The following is a 14,304-nucleotide window of genomic DNA, read 5'->3' on the forward strand; positions in this document are numbered from 1 at the left end:
GGTGCTGTCTGTTTCATTTCCTGCAGCTTTCTCCTCCCCTCCTCTCTCCCCTAACACTTCTTCTTCCAGGGCTACAATTGCTGTCCTCTAGGCAGGCAGAAAAGCTGTTGGATTCAGCCCAGGGGTGTTTTAATTTGCAGGTATAAGAACATCCTTTCCTTCGCTAAAGTCTCAATTATTTCATAATTGTAGAGGTTTGTCTCCACTACAAGTATATTAAAGGGAAACAAAAAGGATGTCGTTGCCAGTACACAGCCCATCAATGCAGCCATGCTAAAACACAGCAGGTCTGACAGCTGAGGTGCTGAGAGCAAAGCCCTTGCCATTCCTGAGCTGAATGGCACCTTCTCCGTGAGCATCAAAGGGACAAAAAGTACTGATAACTTACCACCCAGAGTTCTGCTGTTTAGGACTACTTATATTAAAAAGAAAAACCCAAAACATTCCATAAATCCACACTGAGCATTTGTACTGCCTTCAACATTGCAGCAAGACCGTGGTCTAAGGACAGCCTGCTTAGCTGACTTCATAGGCTAATTGCATGAGTGCCCCTTTGTCTTGAGGGATGTGGTCAGTGGGCATTGGTGGTGGTAGGTGGATGGTTGGACTAGATGGTTTAGAGGTCTTTTCCAACCTTAATGACTCTGACTATAGAATTCCCATCACGTTTCTGGGGTCAGAGTGGAGGAGGAGAGTCTCATTCTAGTGCTCTTCTGCATAATCATGTATTATTTTATCTGTTTTCCCCAGCCTTCAACATTCTGGTTAACGTTGGCGTCGTGCTTACGTACCCCATTCTGATCTCCATTGGCACAGTGCTCAGCGTCCCTGGGAATGCAGGTACAAGTCCTTGCTCATGGGTTGGAAGATAAGCACATCAGCATGCAGACAGCAGAAGCAGAATTTTGTCTAAATGGTCAAAATGTTCTGCCATGTATTTCAGAAGGGATTCGATGTCGCTTGGCTCCCACGCGTGCTCCTGGTGATGGTGGGATTTTTCGTTAGCCAAAGCCATTTCTTTTGTCTTCCTTTTCTTGGTGGCTGTGCCCATACTGAGCACAGAGAGGCAGGCAGCGGCCCCAGAGCTGGTGACTGATGAGGGCAGCCCATACACGTGGAACTTTACTCCAAAGTCCTCCTTCTTCTTCAGTAGCTGCTGTCTCTGCTCTTCTGTTTTCCTCCTCCACCCCCCTGCAACTCCAGGCGTCTGGGCACATTTCCAAAGAAACATCTATTTAGAGGGGGATGCAGGTCAGAGATGCACGATGTGATTGTCAGCCCTGCAAGGGCTCAGATGTGCTGTTATTACACTTGTGGGGCTGGCAGGCTCGGCATGGAGGCATCACCTCCAGTTTGCTGCCCTCCCTGATCCATATGGCAAAAGGACATGACCTGTTGGTAGCCTTTCAATATCTGAAGGAGAGCCACAGGAAGGAAGGAGACAGACTCTTGAGCAGGGTCTGTGGTAACAGAATAAGGGGAAATGGCTTCAAGCTTCAAGAAAATAGGTTAGATACAAGGAAAAGTCTTTTACATTGTCCAAGATCTGGTTACTCTTGGGGATGGCAGACAATGTGGCCATCTAAGATGCATGTCGTGGAGATAAGCCAGGCTGATCTGATGCCACAGTCTTTTTCCTGCTGCAGTTTTGATGGTGCTGTTGTTTCTCCTTCGCAGCTGTGGATCTGTTGAAGCACAAAATGATCTTCAGCGTGGTGAGGTTGGGAGCCACCATCATCATTTGCATTGGATTCCTGCTGATGCTGCTCCCCGAAGAGTGGGACGAAATAACCCTGAGGTTCATCAACAGCTTAAAGGAGAAGAAAAGTGAGGATCACGCCGACGACATCACAGACTCCAGTGTACACACGAGAAGCAGAAGTAGAGCCAATGGCACAGTGTCTATACCACTAGCTTAGGGCTGGTGGACTGTACTGCACGCAGGTGTATATTCTGTGAATATAGCTTAAATTTCCTCACTCCTTGTATGCTTAAAAATGCCATTTACTCTGAACTGGGTATGAGTTGTAAGATAAGAGAGTTAGATCTATAATAAATGTTTACATTTATACACTTACCAAGGAAAGGGTGTAAATAACCACAATAAAATGTTTTCTAATTAAAAAAAAAAAAACCCACAAACATTTAAGCTCTTGTGTTACTGAACCCAACGGTGCTGAGCTTTACCAAGAGCCCAGTACCTCCCAGAGCCTTCTCATGAGAAATGGAGCACCCTGAACCATCAGCACCCTTGGGAAATGGCAGATCCCATTTCTTAGAGCATTTCATTGGGCCAAACAATTGTTCTTCTCATCCGCCACAGTGAAAAACCTTTCAAAAGCCAAAGCAAACCAACCTGGCCACTTCCCTCCCTGTCACCACAGGGGAGCTGTGACCCAGCATTTCTGGGATCAGTCACACTTGTGGCTGAATGGGCACCACCCCAGGTCGGTTTTGGGGTTGATACATTCATTTACACCGACAGAGAGCTGTAGAGATGTGTTTTACTGGAATTCCAGCTCCTGCCAAACCAAACACACAGGGAAAACAAGCATTTCCTTTCAGCATGCATTGACGAGCGCGTTTTGGCACGCAGCTTCACAGCAGCGTCTTCAGGCCCAGCACTGGATCCTTCAAGGAGCCTCATTAAGTATTCAGCAAGGAAAATAATGTGAAATCCAGGGCTGTTCTGCACAGCCGTGTTGCTGATCCATTGGAGGAATACAAACTGAGAATCCCACCCGCCCGGTGCCTGCTCAGACACAGCCTTTCTGCAGCCATGCCTTCCTCCCACCCCCAGCAAAGCCACTCTGCCTGCCCCACGGCCCCCAAAAACACAAATTTCCAGATGAGGATCTGACCCAGCCCACCCCCCACCATGCCCACTGCCAAGGTCCCTCAGTGCCACATCTCCACAGTCCTTGAACCTCTCCAAGGATGGTGAGCCCAGCACTCCCTGGGCAGATGTACCACTGCATCACTGCTCTTCTGGAGAACGTTTCCAATTATCCAATCTGAATCTTGGCGTTGGCTTTGATGTTTTAGGTGGGTTTGTGATAAACCTGTTTTTACCTTCAGCAATGCCAGTACAGGAGATAAAGCAAAGGTAGGGGGTGCTTTTCGTATACCTGGGGAGGTTCTGGAGATGCTGTGACCCACTCCGAGCATCAAATTTCTTTCCAAAGACTGAATGTTTAGCAAATGAACCACTTGTAGAAATGCCTCCAGCTCAACCAGCTGAGGCAGTGCTGCTGAAAGTCGTGTGGAGGTAAAAACAAAGCAGTGGCCAGGGCCATGTCAATGTTTAACCCTGCTGGGAAGGGCACATGAGTGCATTTGGCGGTGGGATCCAACCCTGTGCTCGGCAGCCAGTCAGGAGCTCTGCATCACAGCACTGCTTTCAGAGTGGGCTTTTCCTTCTTCCCAAGCTCTACAAAATGGGTCTCAGCTCTTCCAAGACACACCCCAGGGTGACCCAGGTGGCACCGATGCTCAGCAGTGAGGAGGTGCTGGGGGACCCCAGCCTGCACCCAACAGCCACAACGGAGCATGGACATCCCATAACCCATGGGCAGCTCCCACCCCTCCGCCAGACCGGGTATGGGAGAGCCTCTACAGGTATGGAGCAAAGGGGGGAGGCTTTTCCCAGCAACCTTTTCCCTTCCCAGAGCCTTTTGAGATGGTCTCAGAGCCCAGTTCACAGCACCCCTGCAGTGCCAGACGCAGCATTCATATCTCAGCCCCGTAACGTGCACAGCTGGGCACAGCCATATCACTATCTTAATTAGAGTTAGACTTTAATTAGATGTGAAATTCAGCATTAAAATAAATCAGAGCCCCACGGCACCAGGCTGACTCCACTAGCAAGAGGTGGGGAAGGTGAGTCCTGCTGCAATGTGCTGTGCCCCAGATGTCCCATACCCAAACCTAGAGGTGAAGGAGGAGGTTTGTGCTCACGTGGAGCAGGACACAAGGAATGCCTGTGGAGGGACAGCAGGGTGCTGTGACAGCACACAAAGCATTGGTGTGACAGTGGTCTGGGGTGAACAGATTGGGTTTGGGGGGTACTGCAGCCCCATCAGGGCACCTCCCACTTTGTGCAACTGGTAAATGTGGATTTAACACCCATGCAGTACCTTTTTCCCTGTCTCTCTGTGCCATAGCCCAGCCCTTTATCCCCATACCCCCTCCCAAGAGGCCAAGATATGGGAAGCTCAATGACTCACATGGAATGGCATTCAGACACCCAAGGGCAGGTTTAGGGAGGACAGAGAAGCTGTAACAGTTACTGTGCGTGTTTAATTGTGCAAGCAATAACACTTCTGTGCACCCAGGAGGAACAGCACAGAGCTCAGGGCAGGTTGAGCTCAGTTAAAGCACTGCCTTAATAAGTAACAGGTGCTGGTGGGTGGTAGCCAGGTGATCTTTAAGGTCCCTTCTGTGTGATTTTGTGGCAAAAGGAGGCTCAGCTCTCTGCCTGTTCTCTACACCAGGACAGGAAACAGCGGGGTGGCCATAGAGCTCAGCGAGGTGCTGTGTGTAGAAGGAGAGGCCCCAGAGATGCTACAGGAGACACAGAGGTTGGTCGTTGTCATATATGGACTGTGTGAGGGGCTGTAAAGGGAGAAGAGAGGCGTGTGGCAGACAGGTTTCTTAGATGCAAATACATCCATGTGTTATTTCTGTGGGTAACAATAATTTATACCTTCTGTTACTGGAGTAGTATCACAGACTCTTTGAATTGGAAAGAAGCTGCCTTCAAGACCATCTGGTCCAAATCCCCTGCAATGAACAGGGACACCCACAGCTCCATCAGGTGCTCAGAGCTCATCCAGCCTGATCTTGGGTGTTTGCAGGTATGGGGCACCACCACCTCAATGGGCAAGAAACTGGGACAGATGGGTTTGGGAAATGCCAATAAAAATATGGTAGAAAGCTGTAGTTGAGTAAAGCCCAGGAGCAGACTGAAAGTGACTTCACTTCATCTTCTCCTTTTCTGATCCCTCAGGGCCCTTTGACTTCAGCACGGTGCTGGTTGGAGAGAATGAAGCCAGCAGCATCATCAAGCTGCACCCGCCTCGGCAACCGCAGGTAGGGTGAATGTATGAAGATTCACATAGAGCTGCTCTGCTTGGCCTGGGGACGGGGAAGCAAACATCCTGCTTTCTGAGCACATGGCACAACTTAAGCAGAAAGCCCAAAACTGCTTCCTGCGGGATGCAGTGATCGGTGAGATGTGGGATGTGAGCAATGTGTGATCCGGGCTGCAGCTTGTGGTGTCACATGCTGCCATCTAGTGCCACATTTTTCAGCTTCGCGTTCAGCTTCGTGCACACAGAAGCTGGCCATGAGCTGTATGCCAGGGCTGGGGAGCAAGGTGAAAAGAAAGCACACGTTATGCAGCACTGCATGGAGGAGGCATGGTGGAAAATGGGGATGCCATAGGCAGAGCTGAAGTACGTAGGAACCCATAATTCTATTAATTCTAGGGAGCTTTCTTTTACCTTTACCGGTTGCATTGGCTTGAATTGGGATTCCTCTCCAGCATTTCTTTACTGCTGCCTTTAATCTCCCATAATGATACACTGATGGTTGGACCTTAATTACTCTGTGATCCCATGATTTATTTGCAGGATCCTTGAAGATTACAGCCCAGACTTTGGCAGCAGCTTGGTGCAGCCAGCCAGAGTCGTGTCACCAGTCAGAAGACACTCTTGTTCACATTCAAGAGGTTAATGATGTCCCATATAAAGTGCAAGATAGGTCTTCCAGATAGAGTCTTTGATGCAAATGGCCTTGAGTTGTGCCAGGGAGGTTTAGACTGAACATATGGAATCATAAAATCAATAAGGCTGGAAAAGACCTCCCAGATTCCCAAGCCCAATCCATCCTACCATGCCCACTGACCATGTCCCTCAGTGCCAGATCTCCATGGCTCTTGAAAACCTCCTGGGATGGTGTTGCTATCACCTCCTTGGGCAGCCTGTGCCAATGCATCACCAGTCTTTTGGAGAAGAAATGTTTCCTGGTATCCAACCCGTGTTCATAAAAATTGTGTTCAGGCATTGGAATAGGCTGCCCAGTAGAGTCTCCATCCTTGGAGATATTTAAGAGACGTGGATGTGGCATTGTGGGACATGTTTTATTGGTGGATTTGGTAGTGTTAGATTGATAGCTGGTCTTGATGGTCTTAAGTCTCTTTCCCCAACTAGATGAGCCTAGGATTCTATGATGTTCCTTTTAATTTTTATGGAAGTCAGGCTGAGCTCCCATCATAGGTGGGAAATGAGGAGTATTGAGACTAGAAGTGAGCCAGTGTTATCTGGGAGGCTGAAGGAGATATCTTAGTTCTTGAGATGGAAATCCATGCTCAGAACAGCCTGTAAAGCTGCTGAACTCCATCAGGAAGGACTTTCCATACCACGTGCAGTCCTGCAGAGTAAGGCCTTAGCCTCCAAAACAGTCTAGCTGGATGGAGGGGACGGTTTTCAGGGCCAGGTAACCAGAATCTGGCCTCGGGTGACCTGCCAGGAGACACTGTATTCAATGGTGATACTGATGCATGTTGAGCGTTTGCTGAATGTGCCAAACTCCTTCTTGTATCCCAAGCAACCAGGCCAGAATTGGAGTTGGAGGAATGTCTAAGTATCTTCATGTTGGGTTGGGTGTTTGTATGAAAAGAGGAATGCTGAACACTAAATATTGCACTTGCAGAGGCTTGAACCTGCTGGCACTCCAAGGGGGATCACTGCTGCAAAGCCCTGGAGGCAGCAAGGGATGGATGGAGGCCCAAAAGCCAAGGTGAGCACACAGCAAAGGGCCAAGAGCTGTGCAGCAGGCACGATTGTCCATGTGCAGCTCCTGATGTCAGCCTGAACAATGCACAGCAGAGCAGAGCAGCACCTTGGGAGCAGGAGCAGGCATACGTGACTTTAATGAGAAGTTTCTGTCATGCCCCTTAGCTGTGAGATAGATAAGCTGTGAGTGCTTTGAAAACCTACACTAAATTGCTGCACATCGGCCAGACAGGAAAACGCTCGCTGCCTTCATCTGGGCAGCACCTGAGGGACCGGGTGTGGGTTGGCAAGCAGGAGTTTCTTTTCCTTTCAGCCAACGCAGGTGTCTTTACTGATGCTTTTAATACCTCACAGACTCTGGAGAAGAGGGGGCAGAGCCTGAGAGCCCTCCCTGGCAGACGGCAGCACTTGCACAAGATGCAGATGCTGGACTTGACGCGCCGGCGCCGAGAGGTAACGTGGGGATGGCCTTGGGGAGAGGCTGAGGATTGGAAGGGTTTTTCCATCTCTTTGCCTCCCCCCTAGGTGAGGAAGTTCCCATGGGGTCACGTTCTGTCTTGTGCTCGTTTTGGCAAATACGAATTGCCCTGGTTGAGCTACCTGGATGTGTGATTACTTGCAGTGCCAGCTCTCTAATGACGTGCTGCGTCAAGCTGTTAGAACGTGTTTGCTCCTCTGCTGCTTGTGCTGATGACTTGTTTGCAAACCCAGGCGGAGCTGAAGCGGGATCTCCACAGGGAGGCAAAAATCAATGAACAAAAAATGGAGGAATTGGGTTCAGAGATGGTCCTTGACACATTTCAGAGAGGCGACAGCACCAGGAGCCAAGACCTCATCCCTGCTGAGCACAGTCTGCATTTTGATAGTAACACTGGTAAGCAGAATCATGTTTTGAGGAGATGTAAAACTCCTCAGCATCCTCATGTGGCCATTTGGACCCCGTGAGGTTCAACAAAGCCACCTTGCGAGGTCTTGCACTTGAGTCAGGGCAATCCCAGCTATGTGTACAACTGGAAGAACCCCTTGAGAGCAGTCCTGCGAGAAGGATTTGGGGGTCCTGGTGGAAAAAGCTGAAAGTGAGCTTTATAGGAGCACATCTATTCTTAAAAGTCCTATTTCTCATGCTAATGAACCCAAAACAAACTCTCGTGGTCAAAATAAAAAGGAGGAATATAGACCTCTGATAGTGGTAGGGTAATGGGGAATGGCTTTAAATTAAAACAGGAGATTTAGGTTAGAGGTTAGGAGGAAATTGTTAGAGGGCAGTGAGGCCCTGGCACTGCTGCCCAGAGCTGTGGGTGCCCCATCTTAGGAGGTGCCCAAGGCCATGGATGGGGCCCTGTGCAGCCTGAGCTGGGGGGAGCAGGCAGCTCACTGCAGGGGTTGGAACTCAATGATCTTTTAGGTCCCTACCAACCCAACTAGTCTAAGTCTCTAAGTCAGTTTCCCTATGGAAGCCAGGGAATAGCCATAGGGGCACAGAACCAAAGATCCCAGGGCCAGGAGCAGGTTCCCATCAGCAGAAGATCAGACAGTGCCATGTGAAGGTACTGGAGATGGTACCTACTCACATACATTGGGAGTCTTAAAGCATCTCAGGCAGGAATGTGCTCCCTGGGACACAACATGCAAATCCCACCATTCCTATGGGTCAGCACTAAACCAGTTGCCTCATTAATCAAGTTGTCAGACTTGATTAATTCACCCAACAGAATGAATCACAGAATGGTTTAGGTTGGAAGGGACATTAAAGCCCAGCCAGTTCCAAGATTCTATTTCTGAATAGACTGTGCCAGGTCTGCCCAGCCCCAGGAACGTGCTCTGATCTTGCAGGGATTTCTCAGGATCTTCCTCATAGGGATTACCAGCTGAACCCAACAGGATGGGCATGCCTCTGAGGAAAACTGCAATTATTGTTATTTTCTCTCTCAGGAAACAGAGGGGATGGAGGATTTGCAGGGCACCATGCCAGAGCTGGGCTTCCCTTGGGCAGCAGCAGCAGCAGCAGCAGCAAGGTTGGGCTGTGGTTCTGCAAGGAGCCACGCAGCAGGGATCTGCTCTGGGACACTTCCAGCACTGACTCTGAGGAGTGGGAGAGGGAAGAGAAGAAGCTTTACCGCAGACCTCCGCTGGTGAGAACCAGGACAGAGAGAGTTTCACTCTTCGATAACTTCTTTGATAAAGAGTTCTAGCAGCTATGCTTGGGATGTGCTGAAGGAACAAGCTGTGATCTCTGCTCCGGATAGACCGTGACATAGACATGATGTTTGTGATGTGCAGCATTTCTGAACACAGAGACCAGCAGAGAGGAGCACTGGAAATGAGATGGTTGATGTGTGGACAGAAATGACATGTCTGGGTATGTGAAAGAATATCTGGGGGAAAAGTGGTGTGGAGTGAACAACAATAACATGGGGGCAGAGGGAGGAGGAGGAGGCTGGCAGAACCAACAAGCAGGAGCTGGAGAATATTCTGGGTTAACCCCCATAGTAAGTTCCAACTGAAATAAAGTTTTGCTTGCCCTAAGGTCACTTAGGCCTTTCTGCTTGTTTTTAATCCTGCATCCTTTTCTAAGCCACAGAACATCCATTCAAATTGAAAGGCAGAACGATTGGTCAGAGGTCTTTTAATAAACATTCTGGTATTTCTAAATATTTTATTATTATTTTTTTAAATTTCCTCTGTCCCAGGTGACTTTCCTTCACCTCCAGCTTTAATGGATAATCTGCTATAAAACACCTACGTTTTGCTCACTTGGCATTGAGAAGAGAGGTGGGTTTACTCTTCCTCCCATCTCCCTCATGGCCATTCATTTCCCTCTGCTGGAAATCTTATCCCCTTAGTTTTCGTGGCCTCAAGTCGCACCGGGGTAAGTTTAGGTTGGATATCAGGAAACACTTTACAGAAATGTTGTTAAGCACTGGAATGGGCTCCCCAGGGAGGTGGTTGAGTCACCAGCCCTGGATGTGTTTAAAAACCATTTGGATGTGGTGCTCAGGGACATGCTTTAGTGGAGAGGTTGTTGGGGTAGTTTGGTTTGGTTGTGGTTGGACTTGATGATCTTGAAGGTCTTTTCCAACCTCAGCATTTCCAAGCCAGGCCATCTTGAATAAGTGGATCTGGTGTTGGCTCTCAGCAGGAGGCACGCTTCTACATGTTTTTAGGGGAATTAGACACCCATGGCTGATTTGCTCTCAGCAGTTTTTAGCTATTTGTCTCTCCCAGGATTTACTGAAAATCCCAGGGAAAGCAGGATTTGGAAATCAGAGCCAAAGCCTCAACTCAAAGCCAAAGCCTCCATTCAGCACTGATCTCTGTCTGCCTTCATCCCCTCGCCCTTTGCAACCTCTCTGGATGTATAGCAAGTCTGTTCTTTGGGGAGAAAGCTGCTCCTTGGAGCCATGTGTGAGTGCATGGAAAAGCCAAGAAAACAAACTCCAGTAAGAAAACAGCTTTTCATGAGAAAGAAGGCCTGCTAATGAGTCTGGGTCCGGAGCATGTGTTTTAAAAGCACCCCTGTGTGCTTTTCTTGTAAATGTGGTCATCGTGTGTGAGCTGGAAGGATCCTGAGAGCTCTGAATTCAGCACTGAGGGTAGGCTGGAAAGGTCAATGATTTAATGGGCTGGAACAATTAATCTGGCACTTTTCTATACACCTGTCCTCTTAATGATTCGACGCATCTCCCTTCTGTGTTCCCATCTGTCAACAATTGAGCTGTAATTGGTGTAAATGCAATTTATCTCAGATAGAGCTCATTTGTTTCCCGATAATGGCGTTGCCAGCACTTGGGAAGAGCAGTGCCCATGGAGAGGATGTGCAGAGCAGTCTATCCATTGCACAGGCTGCATGGAGACTCTGAGCATTCATTTATCAACTCACAGTGTGCAAAATTGGCTTTTCTGGAGGCAATGAAGCCAGGAAACCCTCTTCCTGCTTCTCATGCTCAAAGTCCTTTGACTGTTTTGCTTTCAGTTGTGTTAACTCATCATGACCTGGAGAGAAGCAAGTGGTAGCTCGTCCTGCTCTCAAGTTTCTCAACATCTGTTCAGAGGCTGGAAATGAAAACGTTTTCTCTATTAGTGAAGTTGAAACTTAAACCTTTCTGCAAATTCCAGAAGATGGGGGGGGGGAACACTACAATGCCAGGGCTGCAACTCAGAGAGGTGGTTCTGAAAAGTTCCCTATTCCAAATGCTTGATACCATCTCATCATCTGAAGGATGAGGTGCTACGCAAGGGGTGAGGTTGGCTGCTCAGAACTGAGCGCATGGTGCTCGTGCAAGTCATGATGGAATGAAACTCCTGGTCTGAGGTTGCCTCCACAGCAAGGAGAGGCTGGAGAGGTCCTGCCAACTGCCAGGGATGGGCATGGGATGAGTTCTGAAGGAACTCGTGAAGGACTGAAGGACAGCACATGAGCAGGGGTTGATTTTGGTGGTGCCAAGAGGCAAGGATCAGCAGCATGGAAGTGAAGTGGGATTTGTCTGTTCTCATTCATTGCAGGGGAGCTGAACTAAAAGACTTCTAAAAGTCCTTTCAATGATTCTAGGAGATGTAGTTCAGATAGATCTCTGCCCCGAGGCACGAGAGCATAGGATTTTCCCTGTGAAAGGGCTGTAAGATGGGTTTGGTGGTGGACTTGGTGGTGAGATGGTGTAGTGGAAATGCTGTCACAGCTTTAAGCAGTGATGGAGCACCTGGTGAGAAGGAAGGGCCAACCCAGGTGAGCTCAGGTGCAAGCAATGCAACTGAGTGACCAGAAGGGGTAAAGCCAGGATCCATCCCTTCCCATACCTCATTTAAATGTTGGCAGTGGAAGCAAGGATATCTCACTGGAGATCCCTGTATACCTGTGGTCTTCCAAAGGTAAGCAGATTATTTTCTTTGTTTCTGTGTCCATGACTGTTGCATTTTGAGCAAACCTTCACCTGCTGCAGCCTGGGACTTTGCTAGTATGCTGACACTGGTGCGCTTCCCATTGTGTTACAAATGGCCAGAGCAAGATAAGTTTCTCTTGCTCAGGATTAACCAAACTGATTTTGCTGAAATGTCCAGACAAAATGACTGTGCTCAGCCTCAGGCAGGCAGTGGAGCTGGGGAAAGTCAGCACCAATGGTTAATGTCTGGCTAAATCATTAGTAATTAAATGCACCACTTAAAAGAAGAAATCTTGAAGAACCTTTCCTCTATATTTAGAAAAGCTAGATGCTACTGCAGAGGTCTGGAGGCCCAGGTTGCTGTAATCTCTTTTCTTGTTCCTCAGCAGAAATACAATTTACTAACACTTAGCAAAGAGCAACAGCTGGTAAAGAAAACCGAATGAAGCTCAGTGCTGTGCTGTAATTGGCTCTCACCATGCAGCCTGTGTTTATGTCATTTTCTCATCTTTCCAGGCTCTGTTTTCACCCGGTGCTCAGAGCATTAGACCTCCTTGAATAGAAATGTGGGTGTTCAGCACCAACCAGCATCCTCCCTTCCCTGACACCTGCAACCATTCAAAAGCATGAAAAAAAACCCACCATCAATAGCTCTTGGATATTTCCACTAACTTGATTAATCCCTTATCTCCCTCCCTTGTTGGGACATGTGACAGGCAGCGGGGATGGTTTCAATAAGCTCAGTTTCAGGCTGTACATGAAGATTATGGTGTGATCATTTGCTTGGTTTGTCCAACCAGGTAACCTCAGATGGTGCTGCAGCACAGCCCTAATGCTCTTCTTTCCCAACCTTGGAAGTATTGATTAATCCCTCTGGGTTCCCAGCTTTTCTATATGGGCTGATGGTTGGACTAGAAGATCTTAGTGGTCTTTTCAACCTTAACGAGTCTATGACTCATTACTCAAGGAAGGTAAAGTATGGCACAGGGGACCCTGAGGAAAAAAGAGGGGTGGGTATGAAGGGATGGTGCATTTTCTGGGGTGTCACACCCTGTTGGTAGTGCTGGGCTGCTGGCCAGGAGGCACATGATCTCTGATGGGATGGAGCTGCTCACAGATCCCTCCTGTTCTGTGAGAGAACAAGCATTTATTCCTTGCTTAGCAATAGGGTTGTAGCTTTTTGCCACCTACTGACGTGCTGTGGGAATGGCTCATCCTGCAGTTCCCTGCATGAAGTCTGATTGTGCAGTCAGCATCTGCTGAGCAGTCCACAAGAATGAAAGAGAGAGCAGGTACCTCCCTTGGCACACAGATGGGAGAGCAGGATGCATTTGATCAGTCGTTCCTTGCTATGTAGGAGCTGAAGATCCCAGTGGATCTCTTCGAATTCAGGACATTCTGTGATTTCAGGATAATTCTCTCCTCATCCCACACCTTGAGTACTTCTTACTGCTTCCTTCCAAAGAGCAGCACCATGGGAGAAATCTGACATTCCATTTGGCTTCTTCTCCTTTTATCTCTTCCCCCATTCCTCTACTTTTTCCCCTTCCACCTACTCCTAAAGTCTCTGCTGACTTTGGCCCTTGCCCAAGGCATCTTCCTCCTTACTGGTGGACAGAAGCTCTCTGCAGGATCCAGAGTGTTGCTTAAGCTTCACTTAAATGCTCTGCTGATGCTTTAAGCAACACACGATGCTGAAAGTGCTGACTCATTGCTCAGAGTGAATTTCAAAACTTGTGAGACAGCCAAGAGTACTTTTTGTTGTCTTTTTCTGGAGATGCTGGATGATGTGTCATCTCTGTGGGCAGTTCTGTTGTGGCTCTTGTTCTCTCATGCAGTTTGACAAAGCTCAGCTCAGCTGAGTCCTCTCTGTGCTTACCAAGCATGGTTATCCTTGGCCTCCCTGTGACTCTTAGTGTAAATGAAGTGTCCCAATTTGTGTTGGTTCCAGGGACCCCCCCTTCATCTACTCAGAGCTTCTCTCATTTTTGTCTGTTCATAAAGTGACCTGGGTTGAAAAGGACCTCAAATTTGATCTACTTTCAAACCCCCTAATGTGGGCAGGGTCACCAACCACTAGAACCAGGCTGCCCAGAGCCACATCCAGCCTGGCCTTGAATGCCTCCAGGAACGGGGCTTTCATTCATTCATTTCAGCTTTTGTTCTTCTTAGCTTCCATCAGCACTGTGGTTTGCTAACGTGCATCTTAAGTCATGGGATAGACTAAAACTGCCATGCTGCTGATCCAGCCTTGAATTCCCTGTTCCAGTGTAGTCATTGTGAGACACAAAGTTACCTGTGCTGGCATTTATTAGCTGGTAGTACAACAAATGACCCTTTTAATCAAATCAGGCTTTATGCAGCATATGATGTTTTTGATAACGACTGAACAGACTGCATTAACTCAGAACTTGCTTAAAATGCTGGCTCACAGCTCTTCTGGGAGAAAAGCAAAGCAGGGCACTGCTAGTTTTGTGGCCTCACTGAACTTGTGTGGCCAGCTACCTGCCTCTATCTGGTCACCATTTGATCCTTGTTGCAACTGCCACCCTAGAATAATCAATGTGGCTTACAACTGACTTCTGTGCTGTGAAAACAGCGAGTTTCAAAGCCAGGCACCCCTTCTATTT

General features: G+C 48.3%; 2 protein-coding genes across 3 annotated transcripts in view; both read left to right on the forward strand.

Moving 5' to 3' along the window:
- SLC35F4 (solute carrier family 35 member F4) overlaps nucleotides 1–2,096 on the forward strand; it is a 102,941-nt gene extending 100,845 nt beyond the window's left edge. For both annotated transcript variants that reach the window (XM_042867285.1, XM_042867294.1), the window contains exons 7-8: nucleotides 751–840; nucleotides 1,678–2,096. In XM_042867285.1, coding sequence (XP_042723219.1) covers nucleotides 751–840; nucleotides 1,678–1,919 — 332 coding nt within the window. In that variant the 3' untranslated portion in view covers nucleotides 1,920–2,096. The remainder of the gene's footprint in view (nucleotides 1–750; nucleotides 841–1,677) is intronic.
- Nucleotides 2,097–3,395: 1,299 nt separating this feature from the next.
- Nucleotides 3,396–9,685, forward strand: CCDC198 (coiled-coil domain containing 198). The gene is made up of 7 exons (XM_042868766.1): nucleotides 3,396–3,618; nucleotides 5,009–5,091; nucleotides 6,715–6,801; nucleotides 7,152–7,250; nucleotides 7,509–7,671; nucleotides 8,730–9,156; nucleotides 9,488–9,685. Exons 1-6 carry the CDS (start codon nucleotides 3,438–3,440, stop codon nucleotides 8,987–8,989), a joined length of 873 nt encoding a protein of 290 aa, XP_042724700.1. The 5' UTR covers nucleotides 3,396–3,437; the 3' UTR covers nucleotides 8,990–9,156; nucleotides 9,488–9,685.
- Nucleotides 9,686–14,304: the final 4,619 nt, after the last annotated feature.

This window comes from Lagopus leucura, unplaced genomic scaffold (genome assembly GCF_019238085.1).
Source record: "Lagopus leucura isolate 7727_CA_CO unplaced genomic scaffold, USGS_WTPT01 Super-Scaffold_1, whole genome shotgun sequence".
NCBI classification, from domain to species: domain Eukaryota; kingdom Metazoa; phylum Chordata; class Aves; order Galliformes; family Phasianidae; genus Lagopus; species Lagopus leucura.